The 17,937-nt window shown below is 62.2% G+C and overlaps 3 protein-coding genes across 5 annotated transcripts; 2 read left to right on the top strand and 1 right to left on the bottom strand.

The window, feature by feature from the left end:
* Positions 1-1,083: 1,083 nt before the first annotated feature.
* Positions 1,084-4,337, top strand: PITHD1 (PITH domain containing 1). The gene is made up of 6 exons (XM_027706021.1): positions 1,084-1,284; positions 1,987-2,030; positions 2,148-2,225; positions 3,151-3,255; positions 3,819-3,927; positions 4,098-4,337. Exons 1-6 carry the CDS (start codon positions 1,099-1,101, stop codon positions 4,197-4,199), a joined length of 624 nt encoding a protein of 207 aa, XP_027561822.1. The 5' UTR covers positions 1,084-1,098; the 3' UTR covers positions 4,200-4,337.
* Positions 4,338-4,459: 122 nt separating this feature from the next.
* LYPLA2 (lysophospholipase 2) lies at positions 4,460-14,559 on the top strand. 2 transcript variants are annotated; one of them, XR_003537649.1, is made up of 11 exons: positions 4,460-4,522; positions 6,659-6,763; positions 7,558-7,589; positions 8,222-8,287; positions 8,983-9,030; positions 9,205-9,275; positions 9,518-9,591; positions 9,729-9,830; positions 10,048-10,224; positions 10,743-12,311; positions 14,549-14,559. XR_003537649.1 is itself a non-coding variant. In XM_027706020.1 (10 exons), exons 2-10 carry the CDS (start codon positions 6,686-6,688, stop codon positions 10,791-10,793), a joined length of 699 nt encoding a protein of 232 aa, XP_027561821.1. In that variant the 5' UTR covers positions 4,460-4,522; positions 6,659-6,685; the 3' UTR covers positions 10,794-13,149. The 2 variants fall into 2 exon arrangements, 1 of the variants encoding a protein (XP_027561821.1); XM_027706020.1 differs by lacking the exon at positions 14,549-14,559 and having other exon boundaries at positions 10,743-13,149.
* On the bottom strand, positions 14,179-17,910 carry GALE (UDP-galactose-4-epimerase). Of its 2 annotated transcripts, XM_027706017.1 has the most exons (11): positions 17,855-17,910; positions 16,534-16,700; positions 16,338-16,453; positions 16,004-16,117; positions 15,441-15,617; positions 15,218-15,331; positions 15,066-15,132; positions 14,880-14,965; positions 14,674-14,751; positions 14,419-14,533; positions 14,179-14,342 (listed from the first exon to the last, which is right to left on the bottom strand). In XM_027706017.1, the coding sequence occupies exons 2-11, from the start codon at positions 16,652-16,654 to the stop codon at positions 14,287-14,289; spliced, it is 1,044 nt and encodes a 347-aa protein (XP_027561818.1). In that variant the 5' UTR covers positions 16,655-16,700; positions 17,855-17,910; the 3' UTR covers positions 14,179-14,286. The 2 variants fall into 2 exon arrangements, with proteins under 2 accessions (XP_027561818.1, XP_027561817.1); XM_027706016.1 differs by lacking the exon at positions 17,855-17,910 and having other exon boundaries at positions 16,534-16,912.
* Between the last annotated feature and the right edge of the window lie 27 nt (positions 17,911-17,937).

Raw genomic sequence — 17,937 nt, forward strand, 5'->3', positions numbered from 1 at the left:
CTCTGTGGGATTGCAGGGAGGTGACACTGTGTCTGGAGTGACTCTGCTCTGTGCACCCCACGGGGATGATGCCAATTCTTTGCCCTTCCCTTCCTTTTGCTCGGACACTACAGGGCAGAGGAGGGTCATCCCTCGGCTGGGAGCAGAGGAGGGTTATTTCCATGGGATAAGTCTGGGATTAAAGTGCCCGTTCACAGCCTTGTGCAGTTGTTCTGTGCTCCACCACACACAGAGGACCGAGCAGAGCTGCCTCTTCCCCCTTTCCCACCCCATCCCGGCGGGATGAGTTGATGGGAGTGAGGGAGGGGGGGGAGCGATTTGGCCTCGTGTTTGTATTTTGGTCCTGGAACTGTGTATATACGATTTTCTATGTTCTTTTTTTTTTTTTTGTGGTAACTGAGATGAATATTTTAATTAGATAAGTTATATGAAAAGAGGAGAATCATGTCTCAATAAAAGCCAAACGCTGGACCCTGAGCTGCTTGTTCTTTCCTGGCTCTGACAGTGAATGTTAAACCAGCGGGTCTCTGTGGCCCCTTGGAGGGTGATGCTCCGGGATTGGGATTCCCGAAGGGAATGCTGCTCCTGCTCCCTTCCTGGCTGGAAAAGGCCCCCAAGTTTGACCCTCGGAGCCTTTCGCCGGGACCACCGGGGGGACTCAGCACGTGCAGCGTCAGGCCACGCCCACACGGGCGGGGCTTCGGGCTATGTGGGCGGGGCAATGGGCGTGCCTGCTGTATGTGGGCGTGGTGATAAAAGTGGGCGCGGCCTCGTGGACAGTGGGCGCGGCTTCTGAGGCACTGACTCCTGTGCTCTATGGGGCGGTGGGCGTGTCCTGGACTCTGTGGGCGTGACCACACGGCTCCGTGGGCGTGGTCATGGGGCGGTGGGCGTGTCCGGAGGGCTCTGTGGGCGGAGCAACCCAACAACGGGCGTGCCCTGAGTGCTCTGTGGGCGTGGCTTTCAGTGTAATGGGCGCGTCCTTACGGCTCTGTGGGCGGGGCGGCACCACAATGGGCGTGCCCTGAGCGCTCTGTGGGCGTGGCCTCGGCGAGGCAGTGGGCGTGCCCCGGCGGGGCGCATGCGCAGTGCGCAGCCATGGCGCACGGACACGGGCCCGGGCGGTGCCGCTGCTGCTGCGGGGAGGAGGCGGCGGAGCGGGGGGCGGCCTGGGCGCTCTACCTGCGCATCGACCGCCAGCGCCTGCAGTGCCTCAACGAGCGCCGGGAGGGGTCCGGGGCTCTCGTGTTCCGCGCCTGGGAGGAGCGCGGCGACCGCGCGAAGGTGAGGGCCGGCGGTGCGAGGGGGGTCCAGGGCAGGGAGGGGGGGTCCTGGGTGCTGCCCCTCGGCTCGGGGCTGGGCGGGCGCATCGGGAGCGATGCGGGCAGTTCAGGGCTGTTCGGTGCAGGAAAGAGGAGGAGGTGCTGGGGAAGGTCCAGCGGAGGCCGCAGGGATGATTTGGGGTCTGGAACATCTCTGGGATGAGGAGACACCGCGGGAGCTGGGCCTGGTCAGTCTGGAGGAGGGAAGGCTCAGAGGGGACCCATAAATCCACACAAATATCTCATCAATCCATACAAATATCTCCAAGGGGTGTCAGAGGATGGTCCCAGACTCTGTTAAGCGACAGGGCAAGGAGCAATGGCCATAAACTAAAACACAACAAGTTCCACCTCAACCTGAGGCAGAACTCCTTTCCATGGAGGTGGCAGAGCCTGGAACAGCTGCCCGGGGAGGGTGTGGAGTCTCTGGAGACATCCCAGACCCACCTGGACATGTCCCTGTGTCACCTGCTCCAAGTGACCCTGCCTGGGCAGGGGGGTTGGACTGGGTGATCTCCAGAGGTCCCATCCAACCCCAAATAGTCTGTGACTCTGTGAGGCAGGTGCTGCTGTTCCCCTGAGCCCCTCTGGGGTGACCCCCCTGCCTGTTCCCCTGCTCCCCCCACCAGCCCCAGTCCTGACCTGCTCCTCCTTCTCTCCACAGTTCGTGGAAAGCGATGACGATGAGGAGCTGCTGTTTAACATCCCGTAAGTTCCACCACCCCTTGTTCCTCCCCTGGGGACGAGGCACAGCGTGTGCCCCTCCAACAGGGGCTGATTTTGGAGAGACTGGAGGTGCAGACCGTGCTCTGTGTGTCTGGGCAGGTTCACAGGCAGCGTGAAGTTAAAAGGAGTCCTTGTGATGGGCGAGGACGATGGGACACACCCGGCGGAGATGAGGCTGTGAGTAAATCCAGCTTTTCACCTTTCTGGAGCTGAGCTGAGCTGAGCTGAGCTGAGCACCCTCACGCTGTGCCCAGGCACCACTGAGGGCTGTGCTCTGGTGCTGTGCTGCCTGGTCATCCCAAGGACCCAAGAGGGAAAATAAACTGCAGCTTGTGTGGGATGAGTGTGGCTGCTCCTGCCTTTTCTCCAGAGAAATGAGGGGCTGCTTTGAGTTGGAATATTTGGTTCAGACACTAGCTGTGCACTGTGAGGAACCAACCTGCCATGGCCTCAGTGGGGTGGGTCAGAGGGTCCAGAGGGGAGCTCTGAGCAGTGGGAAGGAGGGACTGTGAAGAGAAGTATCCTGCAGCCAGGTGAGGTTTGTAAGGCTCCTGCTGTGCTGAGCCACGTGGCTCCTGAAGGGAGACAGATCCTTCTTTACACTGCTGCTTTCTTATTTTAACAAAAGAGTGTTGAGTGCTCTGCAGTTCCTGCTTGTGAGGGGAAAAACACACCTTAATCGAGCCAACACTGTCCTGTGTGTCCCACAGAGAGGATGTGAAGCCCTCTCAGGGCTCACCTTGCACCTGGTCCTGTTGTTGTGCTCCGAGGGACAAAGGAGATGCACAGCCCAAGTGCTGGTGTTGAATTTTAGGTGGAATTACCTGCTATGTGGCACCCAGCTTCCCCTGTTTTCCTCCAATATCTGGGCTCCCTCATGTACCCAAGAGAGATCTGCATCTCCCCACCTTTGTCCCCTGCTTTTCCAAGTTATTTCTTCAGGCTGTTGTGTTTTCTGGTGATGCTTTGTGGGGATGTGAGAAGACAAAGCCAATTCAGCTTCTCCTCAAGAAGAATGTGGGCAGTGCTAATGGATGGGGAGGAAAACAATTATCTTGCCCTGCTGTTAACAACTCCCTGGGTTTCCTTCCTGTCTCCTCAGGTTCAGGAACATTCCTCACATGTCCTTTGATGACACAGCCAGGGAAGCAGAGCAGACCTTCAGCCTGAACCGGGACCCCCTGGGCGAGCTGGAGTATCCCACCAAGTGAGAGACACACCCTGGGGGTTGGGGGCTGCTCCTCCCTGCCACAGGAGCTCAGTCCAGCCTGCCCACGTGCTGCCAAATTTAGGGCAGTGTCAGCCCAGGGCAGAATTCGCCTCCCCAGCTCTGTCCTGCCCTTGCCAGGTGGGAGCTCTGGCCCAAAACCTCCTCCCTGGAGCCTGGGGGTGGCAGTTCCAGTGCCCCAGGGCTTCTTGTGATGCCTTAAAATCTATATTTTATCTTAAATTCTTAACAAGGAATGTTAAAGAGGTATTTTTAAGAATTTTGTACAGAGGTACTAGCAGGCTAAACGTACTAGCAAGCTGTACTAAAATTCATATAATATAGATTTTAAGGCATCACTCAGGGTGCAGAATCACCCTGGTGTCCTGTCCCCTGTCCCTGGGCTGTGACAGCTCGTTGCTGACCCACGGGTGTCAGGGAGCAGCTCCTCCTGCACCTCAGATGTTTGATCCCCGGTCCGAGTGGGATCAGGGGGAGCTGGAGTGGGGCTGTGGGGCTGTGCTGGAGTGGCAGCTCCGGCCTCAGGGTGTGTTTCCTTCCAGAATTGCCCGTTTCTCCAACGTTTACCACCTCTCCATGCACTTCCCAAAGAACTTCGGGGCGGAGACAACGAAGATCTTTTACATCGGCCTGAAGGGGGAGTGGACAGAAGTGAGTGAGGGCAGAGAGGGACGAGCCCGAGCCAGGGGGGTGCGGAGGGCTCGAAATCATTGATTAAGTCAAATTCTGGTGGAGGGACAGAGCCGCGAGCGGTGCGGGGGGCCCGAGGGCGGGCTGGAATCCCGCTCCCCCTGGACGTAACAGCCCCGATCTCCACCCAGGCTCATCGCCACGAGGTCACCATCTGCAACTACGAGGCCTCCGCGAACCCCGCCGACCACAGGCTGGAGCAGATCACGCCTCAGACACACTTCATCTCCTGAGGGCTGGGACGGGGCGGCTCCCGGGACACGACATCCAGCCCCGCGTGTCGGGACAGGCGCGGCCGGGCCGCGTGTGTGAGGCGCTGCCCGCGGGCCGGGCTGTGGCGGGCAATAAACACGCTGAGGTGCAGAGCTGTGCGCTGTCCCTGAGTGCGGCTGTCGGGGGGGTGTCTCCCGGTGCCCGGTTCCATCATGGCCGCCGCGGCGTCTCCCCCGCCGCCGTCGCCGCCGCGTGACGTCACTTCGCGCCGCGCCGGCGGAAGTTCCGGCGCGAGGCGGGGGGGGAGAGCCGCGAGGAGCGCGCGCGCCGGGCCGCGGGAGAGGGGAGGGGGGGGGGTCGGCGGGGGCCCCTCACGGGGGTTAACGGGGGACGGGGATCCGAGGGGCCGCGATTCTGGCTCCCGTAGCGGGGCCACCCGCTTCCCGCTCCCCCAACCCCCCCTGCGAGCCTTCAGGAGTCACAGCGGGAAAAGCCTCTCCCAAAATCCCTGTTTTCCAGGGAAAACCGGCGCTCCCGCCCCGGCCGGGGCAGGTCAGGCCGGCTCCCGCCTCCACCGCATCCGTTTCCAGGCGGGATTTGTTCCTCTCGGGCCCGTGCGAGCGGCTGGGCCGCCGTAATTATTAACGCTAATTAACGCTAATTGCCCCCCGTCCTGATGAGCGTCGCGGGGGGTGTGTGTGTGTCAGTGCGGGTGCCACACTTTAAACAGCCCCACTCGGACCCAGCTCCCCCCTCCCCGGATCTCTGTGGTGATGCTTCCACACCCACGCGGGCTGTGGGGCTTTGTCCTTCCCGCTGCTCCCGGTGTTGTGTTCCCGCCGCTCCCGGTGTCGTGTTCCCTCCCAGGGCATTCCCGGCTGTCCCCACGGGGTGTTCGGGGCAGCCCTGACCAGCCCCTCCTTTCCCCCGGAGCCCCCCCAGCGAGGCAGAGCCGTGAGGGGCTGAGCCCTGCCCGGGGAGGGGGAGCGGCTCCGTCTGCCAGGATTTTTTAGAGATGCTTTTATTTATGGCTCCTTGTCGCCAGGATTTTTGGCAGGTGCTGCTGCCGCTCCTCCTGGCTGGTTGTTTTGCCCCTGGAGTACACACACACACACACGAGCACGTGGGCCGCGTGTCTGTGTCAGATCCGGGGAGCCGGTTGTTTCCCGGTGTTTTTATTGGAGCCGGGAAGCGGCTGATGAGCAGTCGGGCGAACGAGTCGGGCAGGTCTTTGGCCAGGGCTGGGAGAGGAGAAGGCTGTTTCTCTTGGGTAAGGATGTCTGCTGGGACACCGGGATTTTGGGGAAGGTTTGGGTGATCCGGGCCGTGCTGGGGGTGGTGCTGCTGTGGGATGCGAGGCTGGAGCAGGCTGTGGGCTCTGCAGCTTCCTCAGAGGGGCAGCTCCGATCTCTGCTCTGTGTGAGCAGGAACAGGACCCAGGGAACGGGTGGAGCTGTGTCAGGGCAGGGTCAGGTTGGATTTCAGGAAAAAGTTCTTCCCTCAGAGGGTGGTCGGGCACTGAACAGGCTCCCCAGGGCAGTGGGCACGGCCCCAGAGCTCCAGGAGGGTTTGGACAACGCTCTGAGTGACAGGGTGGGATTGTTGGGGTGTCAGTGCAGGGCCAGGAGTTGGGCTGGATGATCCTGGTGGGTCCCTTCCAACTGAGGATATTCTGTGATCTTCCTCTGGGAGGCTGATCCTGCTCCTCGGGGATGATGGCAGTGCTGTAAACGAGCTCTGATCTAATTAGTCCTGGTGGGTCAGCAGGGTCACGTCAGGAGCTGGGAATAAACACCATGGATTGTTGTGGGGGCTGTCAGCCCTGCTTGACCCGGGATCTGGGAGGTGACAGCCCTTGGTGCTGGCAGGACACTGTGACAGTGGGGACAGCGGTGATGGCCCTGGCTGTGGTCACAGGGCACGACAAGGATGTCATCCATCACTGAGGGGGCACAGCTCCAGGAGGGGCTGGGGCTCAGGCCAGCTGCCAGTGCTCCGGCTTATCCCTAAAAAAGCTCCATAAAACAGGGCTGGACCTTTCTTAGTGCAGTAAACCCTGTGCTGCTGCTGGCGTTTCCTGCTTCCCTGTCAGAGCAGATGTGGGTCAGGCTTCTCCATGGCTCCACTGGCAGGGATGAGGGGATGAAGGGATGCTGGGGCTGCGCCCTCTGCCCACGCCGGTGCAGTCACAGGAATAACTTTGGCTCTGAGGTGTAATTTTTGAGCTAATTTTAACACTTCCAGCACCCCACAGCGTGTGACACGGGAAGTGTTTGCTGCTTCCTGACTCTCCGGCACCACCAGGCCGGGGATGGAGTGGGGTGTCCCGAGGGCTTGAAACATCAAAGCCTTTACCTGCTCTTTAATTTTCCCCCAAACAGCTGCTGCCTCTGCAGCAAATAGTTGCTGGGGGGGGTGGAACAAGAGGGGGGAAGAGGAGTTTATTTTCCTGCCTCACCCTTGTCCCTGTGTCCTGCAGGTGCCAGTGTCGAGTCCCTCTCGGTGTATGTGTGGTAACAACATGTCTGTCCCCCTCCTCGCCGACGCCGTGACCGTCTCAGGGGCAGAGCGGGAGACCGCCGCGGTAAGGGAGGGACCCCCTCCTGCTGCCTCCCTCCTGGCAGGAGGCTGGAAAACAGGGAGCTGCTTCCATGAGGTTCAGAGGAGCCTTGAGCCGGGCCTGTGGTCCCTCAGCTCATCAGGGTGGGAGGCAGGGCCAGCAAGGGCTCGCCTTGCTTGGGAAAAGTGGCTGTCCTTGGGCTGGGATGTTCCAGTGTGGAAGCACAGACACAGCCTCGCAGCTCGGCCTTGGAAGCTGGAGCTGACTTGGCTATTTAAGCTTTTAAAAGAGAACTCCCTCCCAGTCCTTCCCCGGGGTGCCCAGGCTGCTTTCCCTTTGCCCCCCATGGCTTAGGGCTTTCTGTAGCCTCAGATGAAAAGCCCATGGGGATGAGTTTGTGAGTGTTTGGTGATACATGAAAGAAATTCCTCCCCGTGAGGTTGGGAGGCCCTGGCACAGGTTGCCCAGAGAAGCTGTGGCTGCCCCATCCCTGGAAGTGTCCAAGGCCAGGTTGGAGCAACCTGGGCTAGTGGAAGGTGTCCCTGCCCATTGCAGGGGGTGGCACTGGATGAGATTTAAGATCCCTTCCAACACAAACCATTCTGTGGTTCAGATTGGGCCTCTGCCATGTCCCTGATCCACCCATCCCTCGTGCTCCAAACAGCACAGACGTGTCCTGAGTGTCGCTGAGTTGAGTCTCTTCTAGGCAGTGACTCAGTGTCCATTTGCCACCTCACTGCTGGCCCAGCCCAGCCCTGCCCTTCTCCCAGGGCTCCAGCTCTCACACCAGCTAATCCTCTCCTTTTGCTGTTTGACAGGTCATTTTCCTACATGGCCTTGGAGACACGGGGTGAGTATCCCTGGAGCCAGCTCTGCCGGGGACTCGTGGCTTTGCTGACGTTTGCATTTTGCCCTTTGCTGCTGCTCTCCCTGGGGCAGGGGCAGCTCTGAGATCTGTGTGGGGCTTTGGGCTGGGGTCCATAGCTGCTCCTGCGCCACCCTGACAGGGAATGGCAGGGAATCACAGGGAATTGAGGCCGGCAGCTGTCTGCACTTGAATATTTATGATGCCGGCAGCCTGGCAGCCCCCACCCCCCGCGGGTGGTGCTGCCTTTCAGGATTGCTGATAAGCACTGCGGCTTTTCCAGTCCTTGGGAGCGCTGGGAGCTGGGCTGTGCCTGGCCCAGGGCATCTCTGGTGTGCAAGGCCACCTAGGGAGGACAGTGTGGGGTATGGAGGTGACAAAGGCCCTTCTCCCCTCCTCCTTGTCCTCCCCAGGGCTTTGTGTGCTGCCCTCGCCCTGATGCAGAGGGGGATCAACATCAGTGGGGACTCAGTGCTGGGGCTTCACAGGGGGATCAGGCTGTTGGGGAGGGCAGGACCTGGTAAAATAACATCAGGGGAGGGGCAGGGTGGGCACAAGCCTTGGGGCAAATGGCTCAGACAAGCCTTGAACACCCTGTGCCCTCCCCTCTCTCGCAGGCACAGCTGGGCCGACGCTCTCTCCTCCATCCGCCTCCCCTACGTGAAATACATTTGCCCTCACGCGTAAGTGCTGCCCTTGCCTGGGGGTGCCCTGGGGGGAGAGTCTTGGGGGGCTATGAGGCTGTTTGTTGGGGGAAGCAGATGGTGGCCTGAGCCCTGACCTGCCCATGGGGCTGCACAGCCAGGCTGGCTCAGCTGCCGTAGCCAGTTCCTGCTACAGGCAGAGTGGTTCCCCGCAGAGCTACCAGCACAGGAGCTGCTGCTCTGAGGCTCTTTTCCTCCCCCTCCTGTCCTCTGCTTATCCCTGGTGGCTGCAGTGAAAGCCAAAGGCACTGGAGCTCCTTTTCCATTCGCTGGTCAGGCAGGAGGGGGCTCAGCAGAAAGGGAAGGACACGGTCCTGATGTGTCCCCAGTGCCAACAGCCTGTGCAGGGGGCACTCACTGGGCTGGGAGAGCTCTGCTGTCCCTTTCCAATGTCCCATCTTGGCCTTGGGAGCGGCAAACAGGAGAGGGATGCAGGTGCTCTGCTCCCCAGCTGGGCTGCTTGGCAGTGCCCTGGAGCCTCCAGCTCATCTAGGATCTGCTCAGGGATGGCAGGTGATCCCCAGGGTCACCTTGCAGCCCCTGGGCCAGGTCTGGTGGCCCTGATCTGCCACTTTCCCTTGGGAGTCATGTCCTGCAGCTGTGGACAGGAAGGACAGTCCCCCCTGTGCCCCTTGACTCTGCCTTGAGCTAAACCACCCACACTTTCTCTGCAGGCCCCGGATCCCAGTGACCCTCAACATGAAGATGGTCATGCCCTCCTGGTCAGTGCTTTGGGGGGGGCAGGGGTGGGTGGGACCCTTTTGGGGAGTGGGAGGGATGAAGAGCCAAAATCCACTGCCCTGTGGGAGTCAGGGAGGGCAGAGCACACCCAGCTCCTGCCTCCCCACACCCTGGGTGCTGGGAGAGGTTGGGGCTGACCCTGCTGCTTCTCCCAGGTTTGACCTCATGGGATTGACTCCGGATGCACCTGAGGACGAAGCTGGGATCAAGAAAGCTGCAGAAAACAGTAAGAAGCTTGGGGGAAGGGGAAGTGGTGAGCTCCTGAGTGCCTCTCCCTGAGGGCTGAAGCGTGTGTTTTCCTTCCATCTCTCCTTCCTTTCTGCCCTCCGGTGATCCCAGTCCACCTTCTCCTTGGGATCTCTGCCTCTCTCTGATGTGCCAAATGTCCTGTGTGCATCTGGAAGTGTCAGGTGATGCTTTTCACCCCCTCCCCACCTTCCACTGACCCGTTTCTCCATCTTCTTCCAGTTAAAGCAATTATTGAGCACGAGATGAAGAACGGGATCCCCGCCAACCGCATCATCCTGGGGGGCTTCTCACAGGTGAGCTGGAGCACATGAGGGTTGGGACCCCAGTTTCCCCTCCAAAAACACCTCTCAGAGGGAGGTTCTGTGGTGAGGAGGTGGGTGAGTGCCCCAGGATCCCCCCCCAGCACTAACTCCATCCTCCTCTGCTCCAGGGCGGTGCCTTGTCGCTGTACACGGCTCTCACCTGCCAGCACCAGCTGGCTGGAATTGTGGCACTCAGCTGCTGGCTCCCACTCCACAAGGCCTTCCCACAGGTATCCCGTGCTGCCATATCCGCAGGGAGGGGCGGGACGGGGGGGATTTTCCCACCTGGAGTTCTCCAGAGTGGAATTTCCCAGCAGCTTTCCCCACAGCCCTGTTGAACAGGGAGCTGCCAGGTGATGTGTTGGGCGCAGGGATGCAGCACTGCCCCCCCATCCCTGCTGGAATGCCTTCACCTGGGCACACCTTTGCATTCCCTTCTCACGGCAGGCAGCGAACAACAGCGTGAACAAGGACATTGCCATCCTGCAGTGCCACGGGGAGATGGATCCCATGATCCCCGTCCGCTTCGGGGCCCTCACTGCCGAGAAGCTGAAATCTGTCGTCACCCCCACCAAGGTCCAGTTCAAAACCTACCCCGGCGTGATGCACAGTTCCTGTCCTCAGGTCAGTGCCGTGGGAGGGGATGGGATCCCCCCTGGGAATGTCTCTACTCTCTGTGAGCAGGGACAGGGCCCAGGGAACGGCTGGAGCTGTCCCAGGGCAGGGTTAGGTTGGATCTCAGGAAAAGGTTCTTCCCCCAGAGGGTGGTTGGGCACTGAACAGGCTCCCCAGGGCAGTGGGCACAGCCCCAGGGCTGACAGAGCTCAAGAAGCATTTGGATGATCCTCTCAGGACCAGGGTGGGATTGTTGGGGTGTCAGTGCAGGGCCAGCAGTTGGACTGGATGATCCTTGTGAGTCCCTTCCAGCTCAGCATATTCTGTGATTCCGTGACCCTCGGGGGCTGGAATCACCTTTGGGATCTTTGGGACCATCCCCAGCACGGTGGGTCAGGGAAAACACACGGGATGTGTTTGTTCCCGCCTCGCACTGGGGAGGCTGCACAGCCCCCGTGCCAGGGCAGGACCCACCTTTGGGGTGTCCTTGTGGCCCCCCGGGGTGACGTGCCCTGCGCTCCCCGCAGGAGATGATGGCGGTGAAGGAGTTCATCGAGAAGCTGCTGCCGCGGATCTGAGCGGAGCCGCTCGGGACTGTCGCAGGGGAGGGTGCCGAGGTCACAGCCGCCCATCTCCCCCCCGTGACCCGCCTGCTGCAAACGGAAGCCATGGCCCCCCACTGCACCTCCCGCCGCACCCCCGGCCCCCACCTCCCCCCGCCGCCTCTCACCGTGCCCTCCCGGGCTGGGGGTGCCCCGGCTCCCCCTGCTGCTCTCGGAGCCGAGGTTGGAGCTGTCGAAGGCGAGTCTTGGAGTGGCCTTTTCTCTCCTCCTCTTGCTCCGAGCGGGTTCCCTGGGGGTCACCGTCCCCTGGGCCCCTGCGGTGTGCGGGGCTGGCACAGGGTGGGGGAGGTGTTTCTGTTGGGTTTCGGTTTTTTGTACCAGTATTAGGGGTGGGATGTGCCCGGGTGCAGCGGGGGGAGCGGGGCGGGCACAGGGCAGGGCTGGGGCACCCCTGTGGCCCAGCCCGGGCTAAGGTCTGCTCTTGGCCTCCCCTCAGGCGACTCACGGGTTTTCAATCAGAGCTCAGGAACCCGGGACTCCCCTGCAGACACCCCCAGGCCCCGGGGCAGGCTCTGCCCTGGGCCGGTACCGCCAAAGGCTGCCCGGGGCCGGGGCAGGGTCAGCGCAGCCCCCGCACCTCCCGCACGGCCCCGCCTGTCGCACACGCACACTCCCCCCGGCCTGGGCAGCTCTGCCCTACTCAGATAATCGCCTCCTTCCTCCTCCTCCTCCTCCTGTTGCTTTTACAATCTCCTCCTCGGCCCTGCGGGGGTCCCAGAGGTGTCTCCCCCCATCCCCAGCCCAACTCTGCGCCCTCAGAGCCCTGAAGCTTCGTTTACAGTCACAGGCGGAGCCGCCCGGCGCCGGCCCCGTCCTTAATGTCTCTCTTGCTGCTACTTGTCCTTTCCTTTGGACTTGGGCTGGCTCGGGGAGGGAGAGGTGATGTCCCTGGACCCCAGGTTTGGCTCCTGGCGCAGCTGGAAGAAGCAGCTTTGCCCCCAAGCCATCATCTCACCAGCATCTGAGGCCTGGGTGCTGCTGCGCCCCGTCCTGTGGGCAGCGCGGGGGTCTCTGTGCTCTCTGGGGTCTCTCTGCTCCCTGGGGCTGTGGGCTCTTGTCCCACTGTGTACAATCACCAGGGTCCCCGGGGTCCCTTGCCCATGGGTTTGTCCTCTCCTGAGTGCTGGCATCGTGCTGGGTGCGGGGCCGGGACCGTCCCCAGCAGCTCCCCGGGACAGGGCCCTGAATGTCTCCTCTGGGTGGGCTCCTGGCCCTCCCCTCCCCTCCCGCAGGGCTGAGGGCAGTGGCTGTGGAGCAGCGCTGCCCTCGCCTCCCCCCGGGCTGAGCCCACACCCCCATGGCCTGGGGCTGATCATGTATTTTAGAACCCCCCACCACCACCCCTGGCCCCAGGGCTGTCCCCACTCCCCCTGGTCTGGGCCCAGCCCCTCACCCTGTGGAGCTTCTGCCCGGTGCCCCAGGACCAGCAGTGGGCTGGGGCCAGGGCTGGCAGCTCCCCAGGGCCAGGGGCTGGTGAGGGGCTCTGGAGGGGGCTCTGCTCCAGCCGTGCCCCCCCAGCCCGGGATGCCCAAAGCAATAACCCGCTCTCCAGAGAGTTGGATCTGTGGGACCCACCTTTGGTTGGGTTCTTGGCTTGGAGTTTGGTTGGGTTTTTAATTTTTTTCTCCCCTTTGGGAAGTCTTAAACCAGCAAAGCTGATGCTGGTGTTGGGGGGAGCCCGGCACTGCCCCTGCCCTGGGGGTCAGTCCTGCTGGGTCTTCTGTGCTGTGTTTTAACGCTGCTCTGTCCCCTCTCCCTGTGCTGGGCCAGGGTGGGGGCACGGGGAGCTGGCTGGGGTGGGAGTGCAGCTCCCTGTGGATCACTGAGGGCTGGTTGGGGTGGGAGTGCAGCTCCTTATGGATCACTGAGGGCTGGCTGGGGTGGGAGTGCAGCTCCTTATGGATCACTGAGGGCTGGCTGGGGTGGGAGTGCAGCTCCCTGTGGATCACTGAGGGCTGGCTGGGATGGGAGTGCAGCTCCCTGGGGGTACCGAGGGCTGGCGATGCTCAGACCGACCTGTTTGACTGTGAACTGGAACTGTGTGCGATGGGGGGGCCCGGGACCATCCCTGGGGGGCCTCGTTTGGCCCCCTCCTGCAGAGCATTCCTGCTCACTCCCCACCTGGGAACCCAGGAGGGAGAATGGCTTCTCTCCATTCCTCAATACAGCTTTGGGTTTCTTCTTCTTTTTTTTTTCCTTTTTTTTTTTTTTCCTTCTCTCGTCTTCCTTGTACATGTTTGGGGTTTTTTGTGTGTGTGTGCGTGCGTTCCACAGAGAAACAAGGTTAAATAAATCCTGAACCTACCCCAGAGCTGAGCTGGCCTCATTCCTGGCTGGGCAGGACCCCCCAACAGCACCTCTGGGAGGGAGGGATGGGGAGGGGAGCGGGTTAGAACGAGGCCCCAAGGTGCCATTTTTGGGGGCAGCAGCTCTGGCTGAGGGGAAGCAGAACAAAGCTGCCACTTAGAAAGTAGGAAAGTTTATTTAAAAACAAATCAAAAGCTCAATTCATAATTTAGAAGCATAAGTTATTCATCCAGCCGACAGCAAAGGGGGCCGACTGCGTCATCCCTGCCTGACAGAGCCCTTGGAGCTGCCAGGAATAAATAGGAGCAGTATGAGAGGCTCCTGGGCAGCCTTTGCCAATGGGATTTGGGAAGCGGCTGCCACAGGAAACGTGGAAGCAAAACCAGGCACCAGTGGGGTGATAAACCAGGCCAGGCTGGCACAGCCCTGGCAGGGGCTTCTCTGGCTCAGCAGGAGCACGTGGGATGAGATTTGGTCCCCGAAACCATGCTGGGGGCAGGGAAAAGTGTGTGTGTGTATGTGCAAAGCCCTTGGCCCTGGAGAGCTGGGCTGGGGAAATGAGCCGTGGTGGCCTTGGAATGTGACTGGTCCCTGTGGGAGTGGGGAATGGGGGTGTTCCTGGGACTCAGCACCTTCTCCATGCCCAGGGCAGGGGCTGTGGGTGCCTCCCCCTGAGACCAAGAGCCAGGTGGGGCAGCAGGGAATGGGGGGCTCCTCTGCAGTCTGGGCTCAGCAGGACTCACAGTGTCCAAGTGCTGGATGCAGCCACTTCCCAGGGCACAGGGAGGGCCCAGGAGCAGCTCCAGTGGTGGCTGCAGGGCCCAGCCAAGCACAGCCCCTGGACATTCCCATGGGGGGTTCCATGGGAGCCAAACCAAGCCCTGGCTCTTTTCTCCATTGTGGTTCTGCTCTGTGAGATGCAAAGGACCTGAGGGGGATGAGGATGAGGAGCAGAGAGGCTGAGGATGCTCCAGCCTCCCTGCCCCGTGCCAGAGGCAGGAGGGGGAGCTGGAGCTGCTCCCAGGACCAGGAGGGGGAGCTGGAGCTGCTCCCAGGACGGTGATGGCCTCACTGGGGCCGCAGGAGGAGGGAAGGGCTGGCCTGGAGCAGCCCCCGAGCCGGGCCAGCCCTCGGCCATGGCTCAGTTCTTGCTAAAGCCCGTGGGATTCTGCAGCTGCCACCGCCACAGGTCCTCACCTGGAATGGGGAGAGGGGAGGTGAGGGTGGGCCAGGCCTGGCAGTGCCCCCTGTGCCAGGGAGGGGGTGTCCTTACACATCTTGTCCAGGCCAAAGGCAGCTTTCCAGCCCAGCTCCCGCTCAGCCAGCGCCGGGTCCGCGTAGCAGGAGGCCACGTCCCCCTCCCGCCGGGCCGTGACCTTGTACTTGATCTGCAGGGAAAGCAGCTCTGGGGGCTCAGAGAGGGCACTGAGGGGGTGCTGCCGGGGGCTGCTGTGGCAGAGATGGCTTGGGGGGGGTGAGGGAGGTCTCTGGGAACAGCTGGTTCTGTGCCCTGCAGGTCGGACCTTACCTCCCTCCCCGAGGCTTTCTCCATGGCCTGGACCATCTGCAGGACGGAGTAGCCGGTGCCTGTGCCCAGATTGTAGATCTGGGAGGAGGACAAGGGACATGGATCAGCTGCTTTTGGAAGGAGACAAGGGCCAAACCCCACCTTTATCTCCCTGGGGACCCCCATGCCCCCCCAGGGCTGGCAGCCCCCAGTGTCCCCCGGGGTACCTTGCAGCCACAGTTCTCCTTGAGCTTCTTCAGAGCAGCGATGTGGCCCTTGGCCAAATCCACGACATGGATGTAATCCCTGACTCCTGCAGGCAGGCAGAGGGTGAGGGCAGAGCCCTGTGCCCGGGGTGACCCCAGGTTGGGGGGGCTGCAGGGCAGTTCTGCTCCACCCTTTCCATGCCGTACCTGTTCCATCATCCGTCTTGTAGTCGTTCCCAAACACACTCAGGAATTCCCGGCGTCCCACTGCCACCTGACAGAGGAACAAGGAGCCCTGTCAGCCTGTGCCCCCCTCTCCATGACCCCAGGGGTGCCCAAAGGCTGCAGCGGGGTGGTACCTGCGCCACGTAGGGCATGAGGTTGTTTGGGATCCCCTGAGGATCTTCCCCGATCATCCCCGACTCGTGGGCACCGATGGGGTTGAAGTAGCGCAGGAGAACAGCGTTCCAGTCCTGGGGGGACACAGACACTGCCTGGGTGGGAGCTTGGGGGGCTGCCTGCTCACCCCTCACTCCAGTGGGAACAGCCCTCGGCTCCCGGCCCCGTGGGGCAGCCCCTCACCCGATCTGCTTTGCAGAGATCCCGGATCATCTCCTCGATGAAGAACTTGGATTTGCCGTAGGGGTTGGTGCAGCCTCCCACCGGGTGGTTCTCGTCCAGGGGGAGGTACTTGGGGTCCCCATAGACGGTGGCAGAGCTGCTGAACACGATGTTCCTCACGCCGTGGGCCTGCATGGTCTGGGGGGCAGGAACAGCCAGCACTGAGCCAGGGAGATCCCTGTGCTGAGGGTCAGCCCTGCCCAGGCACTGCCACAGCCCGGGCATGGGGAGCACCGGGAGCAGCACATGGAGCAGCACCTGGAGCAGCACAGCCACCTCAGCACAGGATCACGCCCTTGTTCTTCCTGTGAAACCCAGCCAAGATCCTGGTCTCTCCCATATCCCACAGCACAGGTCCCTCAGGCTTTACCCCAAGGCAGGGAGTTCTCACAGTGTTCGTTTGGATGATCTCTGCCCTTTTCCACCCATTTCCCGTTTTTCCTGCAGCTCTGAAATCCCCCCTTTATGGTGGTCCCAGCCCCCCCTGCAGCCCCTCAGCACCACCCCGGGCACCCCCCTCTCACCTCCAGCAGCCGGATGGTCCCGGTGAGGTTCACTCTGTAATATTCCAGAGGCTTCTGCACCGACTCCCCCACCGCCTTCAGCCCCGCTAAGTGCAGCACGGCCGAGAACTGGTGCTGCACGGGAGGGAGGGAACAGCAACAGGACATGGGATCTCCGGGCAGGAACCAGCCGGGATTCCCCCCCCCCCAGGAGCGCCATTCAGCCCCCCGGGGGGGCTCCACAACCCCGCAGGAACAGGGGTTTCCTCAGCGCTGCCCTTCTTCCCCCGGTTCCCACCTCGCCCTTCCCCGGGAGCCCAGGAGCCACCCCGGGCACTGCAGCTCCTGCTCTCACCTTCCTGAAGAGCTCCTGGAGCGCGGCCCCATCGGTGATATCCAGCTCCTGGAAGAGGACGGGCCGGCGCACGATCTGCTCCACCCGCCGGAGGCTCTCGGGGAGCGCGTCCGACCCTGGGGGATGGAGGGGAGTGAGGAGCTGGGATTTCTGGGGGTCCCGGCACAGCCCGGGGAGGGATGAGGCTCCTCCGTACCTCGGATGGCGTTGTGGAAGTTGTCAATGACCACGGGGACGTATCCAGCCTCCAGCAGCTCCAGCACGCAGTGGCTGCCGATGTACCCCGCGCCGCCCGTCACCAGGATCTTCTCGGCCATGGCTCTCCCTGGGGCAGGAAAATCCCTCAGCTCCGTGTGGGGCGGCCTGGAACGGGCACAGCTCGGGCACCGTCACGTCAGCAGCGCCTCCGGCACTTCCTGCAGCTCTCCCGGGGACAGGGATGGGCTGGAGCGCGACCTGGCAGCGCGGGCACACCTCCCGGACACGGAGGGTGGGTCTGGCACTGCCACGGCCCGGGAAAAACCCTCGTCCTTCCTGTGAGATCCCGGTCTCTCCCGTATCCCACTGCACAGACCCCAGAGCACAGGGGCAGGGAGTTGGGATGAATTTGGGTGGTCTCCACAGGGGGCTCGGCTCTGCCCTTTCCCCACCCATTCCCTGGTTTTCCCGCAGCTCTGGAGTTCCCCCTTCATCGCGGTCCCAGCCGCCCTTCCCAGTGCTCGCTCCGTTCCATCCCCGCTTCCCAGGACACCGCAGGGGTATCTGTGGGACCCGGGAGCTCCCGGGAAGGAGCAGTAGCTCCTGTTCCACGCTCGGAGGGAAGGACCCGCCGTGTCACCGGGATGTGGGACCAGCACAGGGAGAGGTTCCACCCTGAGCCCCCCAAAATGCTGGGAGGGCAGTGCCGGGGGGGAACAGCCCCTGGGGGGGGGGAATAAGGGGGATTTCAGTCCGGGGGGGGGGACAGGGATGGGACCGGGGCACGGGCAGGGCCGGTCGGGGGTGCCCGGGGGGCTCAGGGGATCCCGGGGGGCTCCCCTGGGGGTGGGACAGGGGCTTCCTGGGGGTCCCTGGGGCCGAACGTGCCCCTGGGGCTGGAATTACCCCGGGGGCTGGATCTATCCCAGGGGTCCTGAGGTATCCCAGGGGCTGGAATTACCCCTGGCTGGAGATACCCTGCGGTCCTGGGGGTACATCCAGGGGCGGGAATTACCCCAGGCGTCCGAGGACATCCCAGGGGCTGGAATTACCCTGGGGGCTGGATCAATCCAAGGGTTCCTGTGCTATCCCAGGGGGCTGGATTTACCCCAGGGATCCAGGGGTATCCCGGGGGCTGGAATTATCCCGGGCGCCGGCGTTTTGGGCTCTCCCTGCCACAGGAAGGCACGGCCGAACGGGGCAGCGCATCTGTCCTCCCGTTCCCATTCCCGTCCCCATTCCAATTCCCATTCTCGTTCTCGTTCCCATCCTATTCCGTTCCCGTTCCCTTCCCATTCCCGTTCCCCCCAGTCACTCACCCTCCGCTCCCGCTCCGCCCGCGGGCGCGGCCCCTTTAAGGCCCCTCCATGGAAACGTGTCCCCGCTACGGGAACCCGGCGCG

Source organism: Neopelma chrysocephalum, unplaced genomic scaffold (genome assembly GCF_003984885.1).
Source record: "Neopelma chrysocephalum unplaced genomic scaffold, ASM398488v2 Primary Assembly neopelma1_361, whole genome shotgun sequence".
In the NCBI taxonomy this organism is placed as follows: domain Eukaryota; kingdom Metazoa; phylum Chordata; class Aves; order Passeriformes; family Pipridae; genus Neopelma; species Neopelma chrysocephalum.